Source organism: Pyrus communis, chromosome 4 (genome assembly GCF_963583255.1).
Source record: "Pyrus communis chromosome 4, drPyrComm1.1, whole genome shotgun sequence".
Classification (NCBI taxonomy): Eukaryota; Viridiplantae; Streptophyta; class Magnoliopsida; order Rosales; family Rosaceae; genus Pyrus; species Pyrus communis.
In genome coordinates, this window is record NC_084806.1 from 8,801,772 (window position 1) to 8,826,454 (window position 24,683).

At 38.3% G+C, this 24,683-nt stretch overlaps 3 protein-coding genes across 5 annotated transcripts; all 3 read left to right on the plus strand.

The window, feature by feature from the left end:
- The first annotated feature begins 645 nt into the window (after nucleotides 1–645).
- Nucleotides 646–7,259, plus strand: LOC137731265 (DEAD-box ATP-dependent RNA helicase 40-like). The gene is made up of 8 exons (XM_068470364.1): nucleotides 646–878; nucleotides 1,299–2,517; nucleotides 2,638–2,859; nucleotides 3,081–3,149; nucleotides 3,674–3,943; nucleotides 4,046–4,396; nucleotides 5,230–5,507; nucleotides 5,675–7,259. The coding sequence occupies exons 2-8, from the start codon at nucleotides 1,312–1,314 to the stop codon at nucleotides 6,771–6,773; spliced, it is 3,495 nt and encodes a 1,164-aa protein (XP_068326465.1). The 5' UTR covers nucleotides 646–878; nucleotides 1,299–1,311; the 3' UTR covers nucleotides 6,774–7,259.
- Nucleotides 7,260–9,843: 2,584 nt separating this feature from the next.
- LOC137731112 (YTH domain-containing protein ECT3) lies at nucleotides 9,844–14,232 on the plus strand. 3 transcript variants are annotated; one of them, XM_068470198.1, is made up of 8 exons: nucleotides 9,844–10,099; nucleotides 10,773–10,836; nucleotides 10,949–11,090; nucleotides 11,177–11,250; nucleotides 11,341–11,790; nucleotides 11,968–12,507; nucleotides 12,654–12,866; nucleotides 13,261–14,232. In XM_068470198.1, the coding sequence occupies exons 2-8, from the start codon at nucleotides 10,789–10,791 to the stop codon at nucleotides 13,885–13,887; spliced, it is 2,094 nt and encodes a 697-aa protein (XP_068326299.1). In that variant the 5' UTR covers nucleotides 9,844–10,099; nucleotides 10,773–10,788; the 3' UTR covers nucleotides 13,888–14,232. The 3 variants fall into 3 exon arrangements, with proteins under 3 accessions (XP_068326299.1, XP_068326300.1, XP_068326298.1); XM_068470199.1 differs by lacking the exon at nucleotides 9,844–10,099 and adding an exon at nucleotides 10,125–10,272; XM_068470197.1 differs by lacking the exon at nucleotides 9,844–10,099 and having other exon boundaries at nucleotides 10,285–10,836.
- Nucleotides 14,233–16,262: 2,030 nt separating this feature from the next.
- LOC137731461 (probable inactive DNA (cytosine-5)-methyltransferase DRM3) lies at nucleotides 16,263–22,919 on the plus strand. The gene is made up of 11 exons (XM_068470568.1): nucleotides 16,263–16,591; nucleotides 17,221–17,309; nucleotides 17,398–17,526; nucleotides 17,716–17,812; nucleotides 18,103–18,149; nucleotides 18,395–18,502; nucleotides 18,851–18,950; nucleotides 19,636–19,748; nucleotides 20,448–20,550; nucleotides 20,891–20,970; nucleotides 21,422–22,919. Exons 3-11 carry the CDS (start codon nucleotides 17,404–17,406, stop codon nucleotides 22,787–22,789), a joined length of 2,139 nt encoding a protein of 712 aa, XP_068326669.1. The 5' UTR covers nucleotides 16,263–16,591; nucleotides 17,221–17,309; nucleotides 17,398–17,403; the 3' UTR covers nucleotides 22,790–22,919.
- The last annotated feature ends 1,764 nt before the right edge of the window (nucleotides 22,920–24,683 follow it).

Sequence of the window (24,683 nt, forward strand, 5' to 3'; positions counted from 1 at the left end):
GCCAAGTCCTTGACGGCTCAGATTGATGCTATAGACTTAAATTCAATCTGGCATCTTGGAATGCAATGATGTTCGGATGCCCAATGTGTAATGACTGTCACAAGGTATTCGACCTTAAGAGGATAATGCACATCAAATGTGGAGACATAGGAAGTGCACACATTTGTTAACAATGCGTTATTATTAAATTTAAATGTTAACGACTACATTTTTTTGACCAATGACAACTAAGGTAATGTCGGTTTATATTTATTTAGGAATGTGCTATTCACACACTCTTTGTTAAGTTCTGTTAATTGCTCTTCTTCAATTTATCCGATCTGACATTCAAAAGTTAAAAAAGTATATGTAGATGTCACACCTCTTTATTTATTTATACTTTGCTTTTTCTTGTTGGTATAAAACACTATTACTTTAGAGGATGGTGTAAGTTAACTAGTTTTCGTGATGTTCCAATTATGGCCTTATGTATATTTAAACTAAATAAAAATTAATAGTAACAAGCCTAAACAAACCAAAAACCTAATCTGGTAAAATCGCCGACCAAAAACAACGAGCATTGCAGCCGTCTGATTCAGGGTTCACCGCTGATTCTGGACTGTAGGTGCAGCTGATATTTATTCCCGTAACCCTACAATAAAATTTCACGCCCTCTTATCTCCCAACTCATATAATTAGCGCTTTTTCCCGGAAAATTTCTCTTTCGGTTTTCGGGAAGTTCTTCAAGTCCTCCGAAGTCCGACCCACAGAGGACGAGAAGCAAACCCCAAACATTTTCCCGGAATTTCTCTTTTGTTTTTCTCGCGTCGCTTTCTGATTGATCATTACGCAAACGAAATTGAAGTTTTTCGAAGCTGTTGTTCAATACATTCGAGGAGGTACGTGATTTTTTTAGGGTTTACGAATTGGGAATTATCTGCTTGATTTGTCCTCGTTTTTAAATTTTGGGTATTTAAAATTTTGCTTAGTTTTAATATGCTTGGTCGTTGAACGTTTAGGATGATGTTTTGTTAATTTCAAATTTTGTTATGATGCTAGAAATTTAGGTTATGAGAAGTGAGAAACTGTTGGTAAAGTAAGAACAGAAATTTGAAGACTAAATTAGATTAATTTAGTTTCAGAAGACTAAGTAATTATTTTTTTATTTGCTGGAGAGAGTGAACTGTGGGATGATCTGAGGTTCTTAACAGTTATCTTTTACAATTTATTAGTCCATGGGATATGCAAGACGATTGAATGTATTTGATTTAGAGTTTATAATGTCAATGCACTGATGGAATGGTTATATCTGATTGTAGATAAGTGTTAGGCATGGCAACAGAGGAGCCGGCTGGTCCACGGTATGCGCCAGATGATCCTACACTTCCAAATCCGTGGAAGGGTTTGATTGATGGTAGCACGGGTTTGTTATACTACTGGAATCCTGAAACTAACGTTACCCAGTATGAAAAACCGGCTTCTTTGCCTCCGCCCTTGCCAGCAGGCCCACCTCCTGCTACTGCCACGCCACAGCTGGCTGCAATTCCTGTTGCTCATTCGGTGCAACCGAAGGGAGTGATGCCTCAGGATGGGCAGCAGATAATGCAAGCTCCACAACAGCATGGGTCGCAAGTGAGCCAGTTTTCTCAACAGCATGGACATCTAATGGCACAACAGATGAATCTGACATTATATGCTCAACAGCAGGGCTCACAAATGGCTCAACCTGGACATCAACAGAGTTCACAATTGGGACAGCCCATGCAACAGCATGGGCAAATGATGCAGCATCCGGGTCAGCAAATGCCCCAGGCACAAGTGCATCAAGGGCAGCAAGTGCCTCAACAACTGGGACAACACACACCACAGGGTCATGGGTCACAAGGGCAGCAAAGGCTTCAACAACTGGGACAACACACACCACAGAGTCATGGGTCACAAATGCATCCGTTTGCACATCAGCAGATGCATTATAGGCCTTATCAGCAAAGCATTCCTCCCCAAGGGCAACAGAGTTCACAACCGCAAACTCTGCATAATGCACAAGCGCAACCACTGGCAAATCAACAAGAATATAAAGCTGCATTCCCCCAGAGGGAGGAAGATGATTTTCAACAAAGAAATCAAATTGGTGTTTCTCCATCCCGGTTTCAACAAGCGGGAGCCTCATCTGTGCAGAATCTTCCTACTGGGACCAATCCAGTACAAATGCCACAGAGGTCTGTTCATCAAGGCCCAACTCAACAATTTGGTGGCCCTTTGGGAAACATGCAACATCCTTCCTCTTTTGGTCACTTGCAGCAACCAGGGGCTGATTTGGCTCACCATCAACATGGTTCTAGGTTCCAAAGTCAAATGGACCCAGCAATGATACACGGTCAGCAGTCAAATGGGCCTCCTGCTGGATTAAGAATGGGTCATGAAAATAATTTCCACGGTCAAGGTGGAAATGACTATTACTTCAATAGTAACAATGAAGGGACGACAGGTCCTCAGCAGCCCAAGCTTGCATCTATTCCGATTGCAAAAAGCCAGCAGGTATCTCTTAATTTATATCACTGTCATGTTCTGTTAGGTTTCCATGTAAGTTATTTAACTTTAAATCCATTCTTCAAAAGTTAACTGATTTCTCATTACATCATGTCATTTTTTTTTCAGGAGATGAGTGGTGGCCCTCCATTTCAAAATGCTACACCTGGTCATTCCAATGCCCTGAATACCATGCCTGGTCATTCCATGCATAATGTGTACAGTCATGCAACAGGTGCTCCACCATTCCCAAATAACTCTTTGGTGAAGCCCCCTTATGTCAGGCCTACAAGTCTCACTAGTCTCTCACCTGTTGAAGTTTATCGTCAACAACATGAAGTTACTGCATCGGTCTGTATTTCTGTTTGCTTGTGATCTATTTGTGGGAATGTAGGAATGCTCGTAAATTTTAGTTTATACAGCACAGAAAATGGTTTTGAGGAGATGGGTACGATATGATATTGGTTTTGATAAGAGATGGTGCTCTATTGTTTATAGTTATTATAGACACAGTAGTATGTTAAACTAATGTTAATTCTTTATGACCTCAATTTTTGCATTTAATTGCATAGGGTGACAATGTACCTGCACCATTTATGACATTTGAAGACACTGGTTTTCCTCCAGAGATATTGAGAGAGGTAAGTTACATTCCCCTAGACTTGTTCTTTCTCTGAATATAAAATATCCAATATGAGATCCATGCCATTCCATTTTTGTATTAGTATTTGTCTTCTACTTTTGAACTCATGAGTTCTCACTTATCGCAGGTGCGATATTTGCTCCGGAGGAGGAGCATATGTCGTACGCTGCACTGCTATTGGCACACTTACACATGCAACAACTATTCTGATTTTTGGAGGCTGCAAAATGAACTGTTGGAGCCTTTCTTGTGCATCTTCTAAAAGGGTGGTTGGCCCTTCATCCAAATCACACCTTATGTGACTGGGATTTCTTGCTTAATGGCTCCACCTGTTATGTCTTTATGCCCTCTTTTGTTGCCTCAAGTTGCTTGTGTAAGCAACCATATACCCATGGGCTTTTTTGTCATCTTACTCTTCTATCAATACAAAATTTTATTGATATTTGTTTGGTTGTAGTCTATCTTTATGTGAGACATTCTAAAACTTTTTTCTGATCACTTAGACCTATGTTATTGGTTCAGATTCATGCTGCTGGCTTCGCATCTCCCACGCCAATTCAGGCACAAACATGGCCAATTGCTCTTCAAAGTAGGGATATAGTTGCAATTGCAAAAACTGGTTCTGGAAAAACTTTGGGCTATTTGATGCCTGCATTCATTCTTCTTAGACAACGCCATAATAATTCTCAGAATGGCCCAACAGTCCTGGTTTTGGCCCCAACACGGGAGCTTGCAACACAGATACAAGATGAGGTTTTGAAATTTGGGCGAGCTTCTAGGGTATCTTGCACGGTGGGTGCTCATTGCTTGACTTTATTGATACGATAGCTTCATTTTTTCAGTTCATTTTGGTTTGTATGTTTTATTCACTGTGATTGAACGTCATGATTCCAGTGCTTGTATGGTGGAGCTCCGAAGGGCCCTCAGCTAAAAGAGTTAGATCGTGGAGCAGACATAGTTGTGGCAACTCCTGGTCGTCTTAATGACATATTGGAAATGAAGAAAATTGATTTTCGGCAAGTTTCTCTACTTGTACTTGATGAAGCAGATCGAATGCTTGACATGGGTTTTGAACCTCAAATCCGTAAAATCGTGGATCAAATACCCCCGCACAGACAAACTCTTATGTACACAGCAACATGGCCCAAAGAAGTAAGAAAAATAGCAAGTGATCTTCTTGTTAATCCTGTACAAGTGAATATTGGCAGCGTTAATGAGCTTGCTGCAAACAAGGCTATCACACAGGTAATTCTTTCTTTCTGTTTTCCTTTCTTTTTTTTCTTTTTTTTTTTTTGTGTTTTGACTAGTGCACGGACTCTGGGATAATGTAACTAGTTAAAATTCCAATCAGAAACTTTTAGAAAGGTCTATCACTTTGTGTATTGCACAGTCTAGGATAATGATAAAAAGTATAAATTTAAAGTTAGTCTCACAGACCTTGCATCTGAGGAACTTTGTCTTATATGGTTAATATATGGGACATATGCCACTTAGCCTGCAAATTAGTCCTAGCTTTGTCATAGGTTTTCTAGTACATGCATCATGGATGGTAGGCTAGGACTAGTTTAGTGTGAGCGGGATTATCTAGTGAAAGTAGGGATGAAGTTGATGAGAATGTCTATGATTTATGGAAGCAATGATGAACAGTTAGGTAATTTAGTATATTAATGTGCTATGATCATAGAAACTACAATTTTCATACCTGGTGCTTTATATTTTCAGTTTTGATCAGTACGGTACTCACATAAGAAATCTTACTTATGCAAAATATTTTCTATTAAACTTAAATCTAATTATAACACAGAACCATAAGCTTTGTCGTATACTTCAGTTCTGGCTCACAACTATAAGCTCCCACACGGAATAATTATATACAACTGGTCAGTGTGATGGTCGATCTCCTTTTTTTATGTGCATCTGGTGCAGAGGGTTTTTCAAAAGCACACATAGGGTGGAATACATTTGTACTATTAACTTGTTTGTGAAGTGGGAACCTTTTTATATGTTAAAAAAGAAGTAGGAACCTTTTTAGTTTTTATTGCTTCACTTCGCAAAATTATTTGTTTATAAATCTGCAGTACGTTGAAGTTGTCCCACAAATGGAGAAGCAAAGGCGTTTGGAGCAGATCCTGAGATCCCAAGAACGAGGTTCTAAGATCATTGTCTTTTGTTCCACCAAGAGGTTGTGTGATCAGATTGCACGTAGTATTGGACGCACTTTTGGGGCTGCTGCAATTCACGGGGACAAGTCTCAAGGTGAGCGAGACTGGGTTTTAAATCAGTTCCGGAGTGGAAAATGCCCAATATTAGTTGCCACTGACGTTGCTGCTCGTGGGCTTGACATCAAAGATATAAGGTTATCTCATTTCAAAGCACTTTCTTTATTTCCAATTTAACATGTTCAGTTTATGAATGAAAAAATAACGACGATCATTGGGACAAAGATCATGATTGAGCTTAGAATTTAGACCTCGGCTTTGGTTCAAAGACATTGTACTTAGAGTTGAGTTTCACATGTTATAGGGTGGTGGTAAACTATGATTTCCCTACTGGTGTGGAAGACTATGTTCACCGAATTGGAAGAACTGGGAGGGCTGGCGCAACTGGGGTGTCATACACCTTTTTCTCTGAGCAAGACTGGAAATATGCAGCTGATTTGATTAAAGTTCTGGAGGGAGCTAACCAGCAAGTGCCTCCAGAGGTGCGAGAGATTGCTCTACGTGGTGGGCCTGGTTTTGGCAAGGATAGGAATCCGATGAACCGTTTTGATTCTGGTGGGCCTGTTAATGGTGCTGCTGGACGTTGGGATTCCGGTGGCCGTGATGGAATGAGGGATGGGGGTTTTGGTGGTCGTGGCAGTACGAGGGATGGGGGCTTTGGAGGTCGTGGTGGCATGAGGGATGGTGGTTTTGGTGGTCGTGGCGGCATGCGAGATGGCAACTTTGGAGGTCGTGGCAGCATGCGAGATGGCAACTTTGGCGGTCGTGAGGGCCCTAGGGATGGTGCTGGTAGCGGCCGAGGTGGGAGAGGCGATTTCTTTTCTGGGCCTGGAAACAGGGGCCGAGGATTTGGTGGTCCTGGTGGTGGTAATGTTGGTTGGGGTAGAAGTGGCAGTGGCCCGCAAGATCGGTACAACAGTATGGCTGGCCGTGGGGGACGTGGACGGGGACGATTTGATAATAGAGTTGATTTTCCTGACAGGAGCAGAGGCAGAAACTATAGCCGTAGCCCTGACAGAGTTCGAACATGGGATATTAACAGAAGCAGAAGCCGGAGTCGAAGCCGCAGCCGTAGCTGGAGTAGGAGTAGGAGTCGGAGCTGGACCAGGAGTCGTAGCCGGAGCTGGTCCCGTGACCGTAGCCGAAGTCATAGTCGCAACCGTAGTCGGAGCCCCAGTTATGAAAGATATGAGAGGCCGCCACGTGTGTCAAAATTTGATATGAAGGATCCTGTTCCCGAATCTGTGGTTCCACCTGTACCAGAGATGCTTCCTACGTCCCCAGACACACAAGTCAATGTATATCCAGACACCAAGCCCGTGGGGGAACTGCCAGTGGTTGAGCAAACGGGGCTAGTGGATACACAGGGCGGAGGAGACCCTTCCCATCACTCATTGATTTAACCTGAGAGCGGTCAACGGAGTCTTTCTTTCCAGGCCTTGGGTGGTGCATTTATGTCGGTTTTTGTTGGTCAAGTGGCTCGCTTATCCCAATCTGCGAAGCTGGCTTTCTAGTGTGAGAATACTTGCAGTAAGTTGGGGCTGGGCTTCCTTGTGTGGTGCATTTACGTCGGTTTTCCTGAGAATACTTGCTGAAGTGCTCTACTGCTTCTGCTGGTGGTGGAAGGTCATGTCGGGTAATTGGCGATAGTTCTGGACGATGGATGTGTTAGGGTGGCTCTAGAAAACTCTTTTTATGAACGGCCTAATATTTTGATCATCAACAGTTGAATTTGAGTATTGGAGAGCACGTTCACTCGTCGGATTATTGGTGTCTTTGTGTGAGAAATTGGGAAAGACGCGTATTACACCTTGAATTCTAGGTGTTTAATTTTACTAGATTTTGTCATGAATTATCCTATTTTTTCAAATGAACTCTTTGATGTTTAATCTCCATCTCTCTCTCTCTCTCTCACACACACACACACACACAGCAGAGTGTTCAGGAATTTGTAGGTAGATGCAATGTGCTTTAGGTACTACTAATGGAAGCCTTGGCGCAAAACCTAGCAACTGCCGTTTAGGATTCATAGAGCCAATCCACTTAATGAAGCAAGGTTTTGTTGTTGTATGTATATGATTTCTAGTTAGGCACTTGGGTGTGATTCTTGCCTCTCATTTCCTCTGTTTTATGCTGTAAAGTCGCAAAACGATTTAGTGATGGGTTGTTTAGTTCGCCTCTTTATAGGTTGCCGGTACATCTCGGGATTTTTTTCTAGAGATATTTTCTCATGCAATTAAATTTTAGCTTTTGTCATGTCTCACTTCAATAAACATCTGTCATGTGCTTGAAACATTCGCTACTTGTCTAGAACAATTATCACATGGTGATAAGACGACATGAGAGAATAAAAGAATTTCTCCTTCATTGATTTCTGCCTGATTAGACTAAACTTGTCACCGTGTTTAGCATATAGGTGTTTCTTCAGGTGAACAAAGGGCCCTAATTGCCCTTTAGAAGGTTGAAGCAATGAACATTTTAGCTTATCGCGTACATAACGAATATTTTCATGGAAAAGACATCCACATGCAAGCAAGCATATAGTTTTTCAGATTTCCAAATTATCAAGTGTCTTTCGTTTATCAGTTTCACGAGCATATGACTGACAAAGCAAATGCATCAGAGCTCTTATTGTTCTCAAGCCTGATAAATATTTTACGGCATGAGTTCACATCCATGAGATATCTCAATTTAATAAGGTATTGTCGTTTATACTTTTCATCCACGTACAATGCTTTATTAGATTAGAATAGTAGACAATGACGATGAACTCGTTCCGATTAGAAAGCACCCTACCTATTATAGTAATTAAAAAAAATATATATCAAACATTAAGAGTTGTTCTTTGTTTAATTTCTTGTTCAATAATATTTTTTTTTTTACAAAATCACATTAATACTGTTATTATTCTTATATCAAACAAATTAACCTAGTATGACAAATTTGAACAAATAAGGGTGCACAACACAACATTACAATTAATAGGAGGCATTATATACTGAAGCGGTAGTTTACGATTCGGTGATATTTATTTTCATTTATAAGTTTGAAGTTTGATAACTCAAACAGATTGTAAGTTTGAAGCCTAATTAGTATGACAGACGTATTAGAAAAAAGCACACCAAGAATAATAGGAAAAATCATCTTCTCAAGTATCAACTAATAAAGGCAAGTTTCCCCCCAACAATTAAGTCAAGATAAGGTAAACCCAAAAAAAAAAAAAAGAGAAAAAAAGAGGAATGAAAATAATAAACTTGTTTAATTTTGTTGTCTTTATTGTATTTAAAAATAATTTTTTATCCAAAAATAAAATGTCTTTCTCTTTAAACTTTGTGTTATATTGACATTTGGTTTTATTTTAATCATTAATTTGGAAATTATTTTGCATATCCCAGATTATGGTTGGATTAGAATACTCTCATCTATTGTAAGAGGGGCTTCATGACTCACCGCATCTTAAAATCATATACATAATTGCTCTCAATACTTATGTTCAAGCTTTGGAGGGCTTTTAACGGCACCACACTGGTACTACTACTAGTATCACCACAATAGCCTCTCTTTGTTTCAAAGGATTTCAAAGGAAAATTTTATTGCTCGACTAAATTCAAACACTCCCTCTCAAATTTTTAATTCACAAGATGTCGCATTTCGTTCTTAAGTGTTTAGTTGATAAACATATTCATTATTCTGAAAAAGATGTCTAATTTAATGAATATTTTTGACGTTAGCTTATATTAAATCTCAGACGGTGAATTCAATTAATTTATAAATATAAAATTAAAAATTAAATAAATTTGAATATGGGCCGTAGGATAACCTGTCCATTTGAGTATATGCTGTCTGATTAAGTCAAAGAGCCGTTTGACTTATTATTCTCCCCGACATGTCCATGCGCGTGGGACCCAAGCGTGTTTGCTTTGAAAAACTAGAGGGCGTGGGGGCGTAAAAGCCATGCAGCTTGGAGAAATGAGTTTTAATCCGAAACTCATTTTTGGTTCAAGAGTGGAAGCAAGTTGGGATAAATTTAAAATCTAAAATTTGAGTTTTACTGGAAATATTATAGTAGATCCGAACCAATAATTTGAAATTTTTTTTTTCGAAAAAAGAAAAAAGAACAAAAAAAAAAAGAAAAGAAAATTGCACCCGCCACTCTTATGCTATAGCTGTGTCGGCACATCTGTGAAAACTGGATTGCACCTTTTTTTAGAACAAACCACAGGCACAGGCAGCGTAGTTTACCCAAAAAAAAAAAAAAAACCACAGGCAGCGAGCATGACACCACTCTCCCAGAACGGCGTCGTTGCAAGTTATTAGCGGACCAGACAAAATTCACCAGTTTCCCGCTAGGCATTTTCCGCGTGGCGGTATTCGAGTTTTCCCATTGCCGCTCAGGGGGTAATCTCGACATTTAATATACCGCGAAATTGAAAAGTTTCCCACTCCCTGAAACGCAGCGTATTGCGGGAATCTCTCTTTTGCTCTCTCTATATTAAACACATTCACACCCCAAAACCGCCTTCTCTCTCTCTCTCTTTCTCTCTTTCTCCCTCCTTTCCGTCTTCCTTAATGGTTAGGGTTTCTTAAGCGCGTCTGGTTCGCCCACAAAAATATATATACATATTATATATAATGTTGCAGAAAAGCCCCTCTACTCTCTGCAAATTCATCGATTCCCGTCTCCTAGAACTTTCTGGGTCAACCATGGATTGATTCAACTTATTTCTTGGTAATTCCCCTCACTCCTCAAATTTTTCCCTTCCTCGTTTACGTCCTTGCTTATAAATTCAGCAACTGAGCTTTTTCCGAACTCAAATTTATAGTCTCCTTGCAGTTTCGTCCGTGTCTTCTATTTTTCTCTGCGTTTACAGGTTCCGTGCTCGATTTCTTGAGCATTAGAAGGTAGTTGAGGTTAGGAATATAGTTTAATTTCTCAAAAAAAAATATCCCTAATATTTTTGTTAGAGTTGTTGAATTTTCGCGTTGATTAGGTTTTGTGTCTGTTTTTAAGATTAATCAGATCTAATTTTATTTGGTATTGCTCGGGACATGTTAATTTTTGATATGGTTGCCATATGGTAGCTGCAAATTCATACCTCAGTTACTCTCTGTAAGCAAAAATTAAAATAAATAAGTTTAGTTACACTCCCTAAATTGGGGTCAAGAATCGTGTCGATTGCTGCTTATGATTATCTGGTGGAGAAGAAGCCAATTCTTCTGTTCTATTGTTTGGGTATTCTTTGATTGATTTGAACAGTGTTTGATTTGTGCCGGCATTGTTGATAACGGGAACAAATTTTGTTACCGATTTCTAGAGAGAGTTTACTCTTTTGAGGATGGTTCTGCATTTTACTTTCCTGACTCTACCGAATGATGACATTCTGTATCGTGGTATTGTATAGGGGTGGCAGTTCTGGAATGGAAATGTATAATGTTCCCGAGCATTCGAATGATGAGGTTTATATGGTATGTTATTACTAATCTTCCGACATTGGATTGAGCAGTAATATTTCTTGCGTGGTGGATTCAGTTTGTGACTTCTTGCTGATTTGATAAATGATTGTGTCTTGGCTTTTAGATTCCAAACGTGGAACAAAACCTGCGTTTTCCAACTCCCTTTGAACAAGTTGAAGCCATGTACAACGAAGGAGCTCCTGAGTTTGTTGTTGATCAGGGCATTTATTATCCCGCTGCCACAAACTATGGGTATTACTGTACAGGTAAATACATTCTACCCTCTCTTTTGGTAGATCAATTTGATGGTTCGTTTGTCTCATTTGTACATTGTGCTGAATAATGTGGACAGGATTTGAATCACCCGGTGAATGGGAGGACCACCGTAGAATTTTTGGCGTTGATGGTCCAGATATCCAGTACACAGTTAGTGATTTATCTCTCTTACACACCCACATACTTCTGTACTTATAGTGATTATTGTGATGATTCTCATAATTCATTTCTTTTTAACAGGGTGCACAAAATGAAAGTTTACCTTTTGTATACTATACACCTGGCTATGGATATGCACAGTCTCCATACAACCCATACAATCCTTACATACCTGGTGCCATGATAGGCGTTGATGGCCAACAGTATACCATCCCCCCTTATCAGAACTCTGTCTCTTCACCTCCCTATATCCCATTTGTTCAACCAGATGCCATTCCCAACACTTCACCTGACTCCTTGTTTGATAATGGAGCATCAGTTACTAGACCCGATGGAAGAGGGGTCAAATATAACTTAAATTCAGCTTCTGGAGGCTTCCCTAACTCCTCGAAGTCCTCTTTAAATCAGATGAATCCCTTGACGAAAGTATCAGAAGGTCAAAGGGGTAATGGATCAAGCAAGCATGCTGCGACACATGGAGGCGTTTCTTCTGGTCGTTTTCCAACCCCAGCCTCATCACATGTTAATCAGGTATTACTCTTTCTGTTCAGTTTTATGGTCTTTTACATGTTTGGAGTTTAATTAAACTAATAGAGTTTCTGGTAGATTATCTTTGTTCACCTATAAAATTGTTACTGTATTGATATCTGGTTCTTTTGAAGACCTTTAAAACAGAGTGTTCTGATTTTTTCCCTTATGCATTCACAGGTTAGAAGTGCATCCAGGTCAATTTCGTCTGTGGATAAACTTCCAAATGGAAAAGTATTGCCTAATAATTTCAAGGTGGAAATCCCCATTGGTAATGGCTTATCTAACTTTGGATCTAGTGCTCAAGGAAGTGTTGCTGTGAGTAAGCTTCGACCAAAGTTTCATGTTGGCAGGGACTTGAATGATGTACATGGTGGCCTAGAGGCATTGGGTGAGCAAAATTGTGGTCCTAGAATCAATAGGTTAAAAAATCAACTAGCTGTGAAAGCCTATACGACCAAGGCAGGAGATTGTGATGCACAAGGAAACATCATTATCCGTACTGATAAATATAATAAGGATGACCTGCCAGTTGACTACGCGGATGCAAAGTTTTTCGTAATAAAATCTTACAGCGAGGATGATGTTCACAAAAGTGTCAAATACAATGTCTGGTCATCCACACCCCATGGCAACAAGAAACTAAATAGTGCATATGAAGATGCTCAAAGAATAGCTGCAGGAAAACATAGAGCCTGTCCTATCTTCCTTTTCTTTTCGGTGAGTTGTGTTGTACCTGCTGACTATTTTTTGTTGAAGACATATATAATTGTAAACCCTTATCTATTACCTCATTTATAAACCATCTGAAACAAGGTTTTTAGTGATTCATTGGGTTATGCTGATATTGAATTGTCTTTGCACAGGTTAATGCAAGTGGTCAATTCTGTGGCATAGCGGAGATGGGTGGCCCGGTTGACTTTAACAAGGATATGGACTTTTGGCAACAAGATAAATGGAGTGGGAGCTTCCCTGTTAAGTGGCACATCATTAAAGATGTTCCAAATAACAGTTTCAGGCACATTGTATTGGAGAACAATGAAAACAAGCCGGTGACTAATAGCAGGGATACACAAGAGGTAATCTAGATTTTTTTCCCTGTACTACGTTAACTAAATCTTCTGTTGTGGGTGAATAGTTGGGCAACTTTCACAATATGATGTTTTGTAGCTAGCTAGCTAGCTAGCATAGAGTCAGAAGTCATGTCTTATGGTTGATCATGTATAGTGGTTACTGAGAAATTTGAATTGGAGGATTGGAACCCACACTGCCGGACCGGGCTGAATGTTAAATGTTTTGTGTGCATCCTACCAGAAGTAGGTTCATAGCTTTTAATTGAAATCTAGGGTATAAGCGTAGGTGCTATGAAAAATGGATTCATCATCATTGGAAAATGGATTTGTATTGTTAGTCTCTGTGCCATCAAGTATGATTTCTTAGGTTAGTTGTTGATTATTTTTTTATACTGTGCAGGTCATGTATAAGAAAGGCTTGGAGATTCTGAAAATATTCAAGAACCACACATTGAAGACATCTTTACTTGATGACTTTATGTACTACGAAGACCGTCAGAAAATCATGCAGGAAGAGAGAGGCAGGTTTCTTATCAGAAGCTTCGAAAGTCCATTTTTAGTAACTGGGCTGGGCCCCCCTCGCAAGCTGAACAACTCTGTGGGTGAGCTGCCCTGTATTAAGGAGGAAAAAGACACCAAACTTAACGACGATGCAAACAACTCAAAAAAGATTACAGTCTCTGTTGCTGAGCTGGTTTCCTCCAATATGAGTGCTAAAACAAGTATCAAGAAGGAAAACACTGAGCAGAAGGCAATTGAAGCAAAAGATGATGTTGTGTCTACCTTAGAAGTTGGTTCCCTCACTATTAATCCAAAGCAGGCAGGATCAAAATCTTCAGCAGCTGCTGTTACTAACACCGGAAAGGTTGATGTTGTCACTGTGGGCTCAATGCCCGTAAGAGTTAATGGATATGCTGAATCCTTGGGTAATTTAACGTTTGGAACAATCCCTCTGGATCCTAGAGCGTTACGACTAGAGAAGGGCAGCTCTATTATCGAACAGGCTGCTCAACCTCAACAGAAATGATTAGGAAGTCATTCACAGTTCCTTGTATCGGATAAATTTTGCTTTGTTGGCGGGGTTCATCAAATCCCGGGTTCAATGCCCGTAAGGTAAAATGCAATACTCACTGTGATGTTGTCACTCTTGTTTTTTAACCTCCTTTCCTCTAGTTATTTTGCTCCGGTTGTTTTCTGGTCCTTACTTTCTAGTTACATCCTGGATTTATTGGCGGTAGGGGTGGGGGTTTGTTGCTCAATTCAGGTGGAATATACAGATTGATATCATTCAAGAAATCAAGATACAAAAGAATTCTGTTATTAGCAATTAACATTATCTGTCAGTCCTTGAGAGTAAAGTGGTATTTGTCTCCCTCGTTCAGTTTGTTTTATTTTTTGAATGAGTGGCTTTTGCACCGCTTTTCTCTTTCTGCACTCTTTATTTCTGACATTTAGATTGAATCGATGCGTGTGGTATAGTATTAGTGAATATTCTTCTTTTCTCGTCCGGCATGCTGCACCGTCTTTTTTGGTGATATGCAATTGATGGCTTCTACTTCTATGACGCGTTTACTAATTCATAATCAAATTAAGAGGAATTGGATTGAGGGAGAATTAGATTGAAGGGGAATTGAAATGAGATGGAATCAGAATCAGATTCCTGTTAAAGTTGTTTACTAAAATTGTTTGGAATCGAAGTAGGAATGATGTTGAGTTCATATAAGTTGTTTACTAATTCACTTCAATCGGTTTGAAAACTAGTTTGATTATTATATTGTCCTTACATAAATAAATTATTTTAATACTAATTAATTAAATTAAATTCTTAATTAAATTTATATAATAAAATTCATCTATATAAGCATATATAAATAGGTTTTATTTACTTATTAAAAGATGGCAAGAATGATGTTGAGTTCATATAAGTTGTTTACTAATTCACTTCAATCAGAATGAAAACTAAGTTGATAACTAAATAGCCCTTACATAAATAAATTATTTTCATACTAATTAATTAAATTAAATTCTTAATTAAATTTATATAATTAAATTATCTATATAAAAATATATAAATAGGTTTTATTTATTTATTAAAAATGACATAATGAGTGTAAAATGAAAGGCAATGTTAGGATAATAAGAAACAAGTGAGGGCATAATAGGAATAAAAGATGCATTTCCGATTCTCTTACCCTTAGGGAATTCAAATACCTCACAAAACTAGAGAATCCCGTTCCTCCAATTTCAGGAATTGGATTCCTTGTTTCATATGGGCTTCATCACTTTTTTTATTTCTTAATATTTAGTAAGCATCGGAATACTTCGTAATCGAAATTCAATTCCCTTTCCTTATTCCAATTACCCTTATGTAAACGTGCTACTAGTATTTCGTGTAACCTGATGGTGATACAACTCCCAACTTGCTCACCAGGCAGAGGCAGCCCTATTAATTTGACAAAGTGTGGCGATATTTTCAACCAATCTTGTTTATTAACATTTCTTTCTTCTCATTTCTTCTTTTTGGAAACCTGTAGAAGTACCACTCCATTAAAAAAACATGAGTTCTAGGATTAGGGAAAATGGTAGTGTTATTCACACACATATTTTTACTTTTTACATGTCTCAATTTTCGGTCGTCGGATCATATGAATTAAAAAAATCAGTGCTCGAAACTTAAAAGGATGTGTGAAAGGTAAAAATGAGTATGTGAATAGCACTATTCTAGGGTAAAAAAATAGAGGGGGATGGTGAAGCAAGAGTTGGTTTGCCATGGTAGTTAGGGGATTGTGCTTTTAACTTTATTGCGTTGGGGGTTCAAAACCTTTCATTATTTCTCTATCTTCTTTGCTTCGATAAAGTATACAAATTGAAAATTTTATTGTTAGTCAACATTATCAAATTTAGTGGGTTATTTATTCTAGTCAGGTCAATTCTACGCAAGTACGTTGTAGTTCAATTAATTAAGAATCTTTATTCTTGCATATAAGATCTTGTATTCGAATCTCTTTTTTGTAATTTCATGTAGATATCTTTTCGTCCTTTTTCGTTTGATAAAAAAAAAAAATAGACGTCAGCGAAATACTTTTATCAAAATTTGTTGAAAGCGGAAAAATAAAAAATCGAAGGTGTTAACAGCACCACCCTTTCTTGAAATTTAACCAATGCGGACTGCGACAAGCAGTTGGTTAGTGCTAAATCAGGCGGGTAAGATGAACCAAAATGGCATCCTGATGACGACACGTGTCAGTCGTGCTTCCTTTCCCTGGCCGCATGACCCACCACCAACGCAGTCAGTAAACGCACGGAAGCCCGTGACCCCTCTTTTTGTAACAACAGAGAGATTCTCCTCCTATTAGAGAACAGCCTTTAACGGCAGTCAGTGACGCCGTAACCTCTGAGGAGCATTAGATTTCGAATCCGGATTCTATTTGTGAAGATCGTAAGAATCCGTCAATTATATTCCTTAATCGTATCATAAATTATTTTAAAACTTAATGGATCGATATAATTCACGAATCCGCAGATCCACAAAGTACCCCGAGAGAGGATCCCGTTGGTTAGATTTTATAGACCGTAAAAAAAGTCAGTGATTCAGTTGCTCTATCCGATTCTCGCAGCTCTCAGCTCGTTTCCCAACGAACCTTTCTCCCGCGGGAGTGAGTACAGTCGACGCGCCGCTGCACCGCCTGCATGGGCTCTGCTCCGCTCCGGCTGTTAAAATTTCCGATCAAGTACGTCCCGGACCGCCGAACGGCGTGTGCACTCGCGCTTCCTTCTGTCATTCAGCTCAAATTATCATAGCTGAAGATTATAACGTCTTTTTAGATTTTATTTTCTTAAATTTGTGTCCTTCTCTGTTCGTTATCGTTCTGTTGTAATTGCACTTCTTTTTCGGTCTGTTTGGTTGATGATAAAATGGAGGAAAGTAAGAATTTTTACTGTAAATTATTAGGGGTATTAATTGTATGAATTTGCATGACTAATTTGGTGATTAGGTATGTGAATTTTGGTTTAGCTTAATTATATTATTCTCTTCCATAATTGCACTTTGAGCATGTAGCACTTTCTTTTTATGTAAGAAATATAATTCATGGCTTCATACGCCCGATTGCTTTCGCTAGGGTTCGTTACAGGTGCATCGTTGTCGTGTAATGTGATTCATGCGAAAGTACAAAAGAGGTCTAACCGGTTAGATATATAGATTTCACGGTTTGTAGCTTACTAGTATAATGCAGACGATGATTCTCCGCACTATATAATCAACTAGATATTGTTGAATGATGACTTTACGAATCAAGAAGCTTATTTGTTGGTTCACGCCCCACTGAAAGGTCTAAACTTGATGGTTGTTTTCTTGCAGAGTGTGACTGGCGGCCTAGCTTATGCAGTTTGTTGTCATAGTAAACTCATATTTTCTATCTTTGCTTTATTTGTTTCATTTCGGAAAAGGTATGCTTATGTAGTAGCTCTACATAATCCTTTGGAGATGGTTGAATGTCATCCGTGTATTTATGTGCCCTCGATTTCTGCTCTGTAGGTCGATATGACAAATTACTCAAACAGGAAAGGCTCCTCGGAACAGGAATATGAGAAGGCAATTGTTACTAAAGAAGAGATCTTGGATTATGAGTTGCATTCAGATCCTACATTTTCAGGCCATTTCGGGGTATGCCCACCATTTTATGATACTTATGCCTGTTCATATGGAGAAAATTCACCACACATGATATATCTGATCATACTAAGTCAACTGTGAACAATTTTGAAACTGGCTGAGAAATGATGTATGAATTAAGTTATATAATGGTTGTTATTCGCTTACATTGTTTTATTCTTTCTTCCTTTGCAATTCCAGAATAATGTCGCAAGTTCATCGGGTAGCAATTTGAGATCAGATTTGATTGGAATGGGATTTTCACCATCACTCGTGGACAAAGTGATTGAAGAAAAGGGTAGGTCATGCCAAACTGTGAACTCCATTCTATTTGATCTTACTAAATGTGGGTGAGGGTTGGTGGGGTTACCTGTGGCACTGTAGATTTAGAATATTAGAAATAAACAACACTGAACCTGGGCTGAATACATGCTCACACGCACATTCATACACACAGAGTCTTGATGTGCCCCATTTAATGCACTCTGTGTCTTATTATCATTATATTGATTTCTATATTGGATCGCGCAATCTGAATGTCTTTTTCCTCAAAAATTTTGATGATTGAGTATTTTTCTTCGAATCTAGGTGAAGGTGACACAGAAGTGTTATTGGAGACACTTTTGTCGTATCCAGTAAGTGACATATTTTTTGTTGATGTTCTAATTGCATATGTTTTTTAGTTGAATGGTTTTCCCAAAATCATTTGTTAGTTCAATTCGAAATACTGAAGAGAACGTCCTAGCATTGGTACAACCATCTCACTGTTTTGCATGTGGGAGGGCCAGTGAATTTATCACTGGGTTGTCATTTAAGTGTACGTCACGTATCTACCAAGGAATTTTGAGTGCTTATAGTCAACCTGTTTTGGAATGAACAGGATTCTCGAAAGTCAGATTCTGGATCAACAGATTCTCTGGATAGCTTATTTGATGACAAGGATGCAAGCAGTCCTCCGGAGATTCCTAATATTGCTGAACCAAAAGAGGTAACCTGCAAAAACTGCTGTGATCTTTTTTTCTTAATCTATCCTTTAAGTACCCAGGATACTCCTTGTGATTGATCTTCACAAGTCATTGGTAACTATGCTAGTGAATGCTGCCAGTAGTGTTGTGACTGAAACTGCATTATGCAGTACGGTGACAAGTGCTGTATGATGCTTAAGACATAGCAAACCTTAACTTATCTATAAATTTTCTAATAAAGCAACTAAGTTGCCTCTCTTGTCTTGTCGCAATGAACATAATAGGAGCAGCTCATTATTATGATATTTGTTTTTTCATGTGATTTGTTTGTCTTAATTTGCACATGCTAAGGCTTCTTTAACTTTTGACAGGAGCCTGATTTGCCAGATGGACTTAATGAGGAAAAAAGGGCATCCTTACTGATGATGAATTTTTCTCTGGATGAAGTTGAGTTTGCAATTGATAAGCTTGGTAGGTTGAAAATTCTAAATTTTAATTTTATATGAAAATGTTTGACTTGTATTGGTTTTATATATTGAAAGAAAAAATAGGGAGCACTCACCAGTTGACAGTTTTTGCTCTCATGACTAATCTGCAATTCCATGTACTTTCCCAATGTGTTACGTAGATAAGTCCCAATGTGTTTGGTTTTAGGCTCCTCAACAAGGCATATGAATACGCTCTTGTGGAATTGGTTTAAGGATCTGGGTATGGAATGAAGCTTATTCCGATCTATACCTCCTGTTAAGTTTAGGGCTACTACTGTAAGCAGTTTCACTGATGTTGAACCAGGGAAGAGCTCCACAAACATACATTATTGGAACTTGAGTACATAACATAAGAAAGCTTCTGGAAAAGTAGGAATCTCTTCAAACTCTATAGGGGTCTTTATGAGCATGTGTATGGTGAATATTAATCTTATGACTTTAATACACAATTAAGAAAGCTCCTGGATAGCACAATTCATTTCATATTCATGTTTGTCAAACTTGTATAATACGTGCATAAATTCTTTAAAAAAAGAATCAGTATTGCTTGAATTATGATATTCCACCTTGAATTTTATCTCTTTTCAATCCTGCTATTTAAAATTTCCTACAATAGTATGTTCAACATTTCAATATAGGTTGGTTAATCTCGTTGTGCTCCATATCAGGTGAAGACGCTCCGATTAATGACTTGGTGGATTTTATATTTGCTGCTCAGACAGCGGTCAAACTCGAAAATGATATAGATGATACAACTCATGGTGGTGAAGAGAAAAACGAGGTCTACAATTGATCCTGGATTAAATTGTTATCCATTTGATGAAATTTTGGATATTGGCAACAAAATTAATAGTTTTTGTGCAATACTTGTCCGACATATGCTTCATGTCTTTTGGGAAAAGAAAAAACTAATGCGTATGCCTGAGACATAAAGTTTGTGGAATGTTGAACTTTGCTTGCTAATCCCATTGGACACTAAATAATATACATAGCATCAGTGCATCTGTCAATTCTTTTCCGTGTAGGTTATGTTTTTTTACCCTGCCACTTTATGGAAATGCATAATTGGGCATTATTGGGTAATACCTGTCTATACTCGCTTAAAATATGTTGCATTCTTTTCCATTTGCTCCATTGGGTGTCTGGAGTTTCATTTTCTCATGTCCTACTTCTAACCGATTTTAATTAAGAGATTACTGAAACAAAGTTTACCTTTCACCTTTGAGCTCATCACCCCCAACTTTTAGCAATCATATCAAGTCTTTATGGTGAGAAAGGTGGTTTCAGTACCTGTCATAATGACAATGGACTAGGGCAGGATTTTTCTCTTCTCTCATTAAATGTTCTTTTTTGAAGCAACAATTTTGCAAAAGCGTATGGAACAAGCATTTACATAGTTGCCGTGTTGTCTAGTACCAAGTGTCCAAGTTGTGTGATTTTGGCAGTGTATTTTTTAATAATATAACCTTCTGATTAGCAGGATGTTAGTGATGAAAAATTATATGGGACCATGGAGATGTCACTCCGTCTGCTTGAAATGGGTTTCACTGAGAATCAAGTCTCATGGGCAATTGAAAAGTTTGGTGAGTCTTTTATATAATTTGCTCCACTTGACCTGGAAAAAAAGGACATAAATAATGTAATAATATTTTTCAGATGGATGCTGTAACTTGTAACCCTAAAAATAATACTTATCGTGATCTTTATGTTAATATTATCATTAGTGGTGACATTACAACCAAGTTCCGTTCAACACAAGAAGTTTATTTGAAATGTGAATTGTTAGATGCTGTCTACTGGACTTTGAAGGGAATGAATCACTTGTGACTACAACATGATTAATACCACCTTGTTGCTATGCGGGGTGATACAATTTTATTAGCTTTTTACTGAATCTTGTTTAACAGTCATTTGCTGTTACAGGTTCAGGAGCTCCAATTTCAGAACTTGCGGACTCGATCTTTAAATATCAAATTTCTGGAAACTATTATGAAGAAACTAAGGTTGGGATGCATTCTTGTAAGCATTTAATGATTTTTCAAGTGCTGACATGCTGTGGTTGGATAATTTATTTTGCTTCTTACAGTCCAGATAAAATTTTGATAGTGCTTTTTGCTATCTAAGTGCCACAAGTAGTTCATTCTAATGTGAAATTATATACTTATGACATTATGTATATATCAGAGAGATGCCAATTGTGTTGACAACCTTAACCTAATCCTAATCTTTTATCTTCAAATAATGATATAGTTGTTTTAAAATAAATGGCCCTAGAGGACCTTACCAAGTTTTGGATTTCCTTGTTGAAGCATTTATTCTTACAAGTCAAATGGCTATGTTCATTAGTCATTGCTTGTTTTCTTCTCATAACATGCTTATTTCTGAAATTATACAGTCTTTATCATTCATACTTATGTTGGTTTACTAATGTTTGGAACAATGTATCTGGCACAGTACTCAGCCCCTTCACGCAGTGCAACAGGTTCCAGATTTTATGCTACAGGATCATATGATTCAGTTAAAGTTGAAAACGAGGAATTCTATCCACATACAGTTTCTCAATCAAGGGGTGGTATTTTAGCAAACAATTTAGGGAAGAGGCCTAAGCAAGAGTTTATTGGTGATGATTCAAATGTTATTCCGAATGCTGTTCCTCAGTTCAGGTCTTCGAGACAGGCAGCTTTTGAAGAAAAACGTAGAGGGAAAAGGCCAAAACAAGAGTATGTTGATAATTCAAACTCTTTCCTTGACACAACATGGATGGAAGAAAAAGTTGACCCTGAAACTGGCAAAGTTGGAATTCCAAAACTTTTCAACAACAATCCTGGTAAGAGTGTGAATCGAATGGTGGCTAAACCTCCATATTTCTTTTATGGAAATATTGTGAATTTAGCATATGATTCATGGGCAAAAATTTCTCAGTTCTTGTATGGCCTTCAGCCTGAATACGTGAATACTCAATTCTTCTCGGCCTTAAGCAGAAGGGAAGGTTATGTACACAATCTCCCCACCGAGGATAGGTTTCGCATCCTTCCTGAGCCACCGATGACCATTGAGGATGCAATGCCACATACAAAGAAATGGTGGCCTTCGTGGGATACAAGGAAGCAAGTGATGTGCATCAGTTCTGAAACCAGTGGGGTATCTCATCTTTGTGATAGGCTTGGAAGGATGCTTTCAAGTTCTCATGGACTGCCCTCTTCTGAGCAACAGAGAGACATCCTTCATCATTGCCGCTCATCTAATCTTGTGTGGGTTGGACAACACAAATTGGGCCCTGTAGAGCCTGAATATTTAGAGCGCATCCTAGGCTACCCATCGAGTCACACTCAAGTTGCTGAGAGCAGTTTAGTAGAAAGGCTTCTCTCACTCAAATATTGCTTTCAGACAGATACTTTAGGTTATCATCTCTCTGCGCTGAAGTCTATATACCCAGAAGGATTAACAGTCTTCTCAGTTTTCAGTGGGATAGGTGGGGTTGAAGTTGCTTTACATCGGCTTGGCATTAGATTGAAAGGAGTTGTATCTGTAGAAACTTCTGCGACAAAGAGGAAGATCCTAAGAAGATGGTGGGAGGCAACTAGACAAACTGGGCAGTTGGAGCAGATTGAAGATGTTCAAAAGTTGACAAGCAACAAGCTTGAAATTTTGATGAGGAAATTTGGTGGTTTTGATTTTATCATTTGTCAGCAACCATGCAGTGACTCAATTTCTAAGCTTCCTCCACAGAGTGACTTTGTCCCAGGTTTTGACTTCTCCTTGTTTTATGAGTTTGTTCGTGTTTTGCAACGCGTGAGAACTATGTCAGAAAGAAAAAGTTGACAGTTCGCATGCTCCTCATAATGGATTTTGTGGTACATCTAATTTTTTAAGAATAAGTAAGACTGGTTCTTTCTTGAAAAATTGAGCTTGAGAATTACACGCCGCCCGCACACACACACACGGTAAAAAGATAGCATTAACATATATTGACTACTTTATGTGCATAAGTTGCATGGTTTATGATAATCATGTTGATTCTGGATTATTCATCGTAGTCTTTACTCAATATGATTGATGATAATGTAGACAACTATCAAAATTCTTCTGCTTGAAGGAGAATCATATGTAAAAGGAATGGACCGACAAATGAAAATTTTCATGAGGACTGATGTGTGGGTTGAGTATGTCTGTCTTGCTGCAAGTGTCACGGTTGGAGCTCCGAAGTTGGGGAGATTCTTGGCTGTTCCTGGAAAAACATGCCCTCATCGTTCTTGACTGTCTCGTGCCGCATGATGATGAGAGATACAGGAAGAGGTGGATATATTCTTGGTATATCCGAGTGTCTCCCCCCAACTTGACGGGATAAGATAAGCACATGACTTGATCATCTAAAGTGTGTAATTCGTCCTTGTTGAGAACACTAGTTGGATAACCATCGAATCAGTCGCTGCTCAACATGCAAGAAATTGCAGAACTTGTTTTTGTGACATAATGGTGGGTTTAGTTTGTCTCTTGCCCTAAAGTTTGGGTGGCTTGGACGTAAAGGGTTTGGTTTTTAAGTTTTAGTGCGAGACAAAATCATTAAGGTTGAAAGTTGAAATCTCCATCGACAAAGACTTCACATTTTTGCCTGCTCCTCTCCTGCTTCAAGGAACGATTTGGAGATTCATTGTTGGCCTACAATTGGAGGGAAAGGGATCCTCTCCGGATCCCTTCCACCTAATCCTCCTCATCAAACAATCCGGGCTTTTGAAATTTGATCTAACGGTTAAAATTATTATAATTTTCAAAGGAGACTCTTGTTTGGAGCCGTTAGATTAAATTTCAAGAATCCGGATTGTCTAATGAGGAGGATTAGGTGGAAGGAATCTGAAGATGATCCCTTTCCCAATTGGAGGACTATTTGGTTCACACATCCAATCTCTTTTCCTTTTGGCTTGTTAAATTACATTTGGCCATCTGGGTAAGAATCATGAAGCTGCCCCCTGCCCTGTTTGTCACGCGGCTAAATGAAAAGGACAACTTATAACCTCGTAAGTAAAATATTTTTTTCCAACTTGGATGGATGCATGATGTGAGTAGTTGGTCGATCATCCTGCCCTGTTTGTCACGCGGCTAAATGAAAAGGACAACTTTTAACCTCGTAAGTAAAATGTCTTTTCCAACTTGAATGGTTGCACGATGTGAGTAGTTGGTCAATCATTTCAACATGGTAGGTCAATTAGCTCTTGTAATCTTGTAAGATTTATCCCACTTGGAGAATTTCTGTTGAATAAAGATAGGAAAACATAAAAGATAAAAATATAGAACTAACAAGGGAAATAATTTTGGGAAATGATTTTCACGTTCTATATCCATCTCCCATTCTTCTTGCACTCGTCAGTTTTTTTTTTTTTGGTTTCTTTTTTTTTTCTTTTTTTTTCAATGATTTACCGTTGGTTTATTCATTCTTGTGGTATGAATTGAAAGTAAATGATGAAAGAATGGTCAAAAAGCATAGTGCAAAATGATCAAAAGAAAGTGTGAAAATAACTTCTCGAAATAGATATCGCATATAAAAAATAATTGAAAATCATAACTTCGCCTTTGTAAAGAAAGCCAGAAATGAAAATGTAAAGATCATTTCTCAAAATTAGTATCATATATAAAAAATGATTGAAAATCATAACTTCACTACTATAAAGAAAGCCAGAGATAATAATTAAAGCAAATGAACTTTGGGTCGAATTATTAT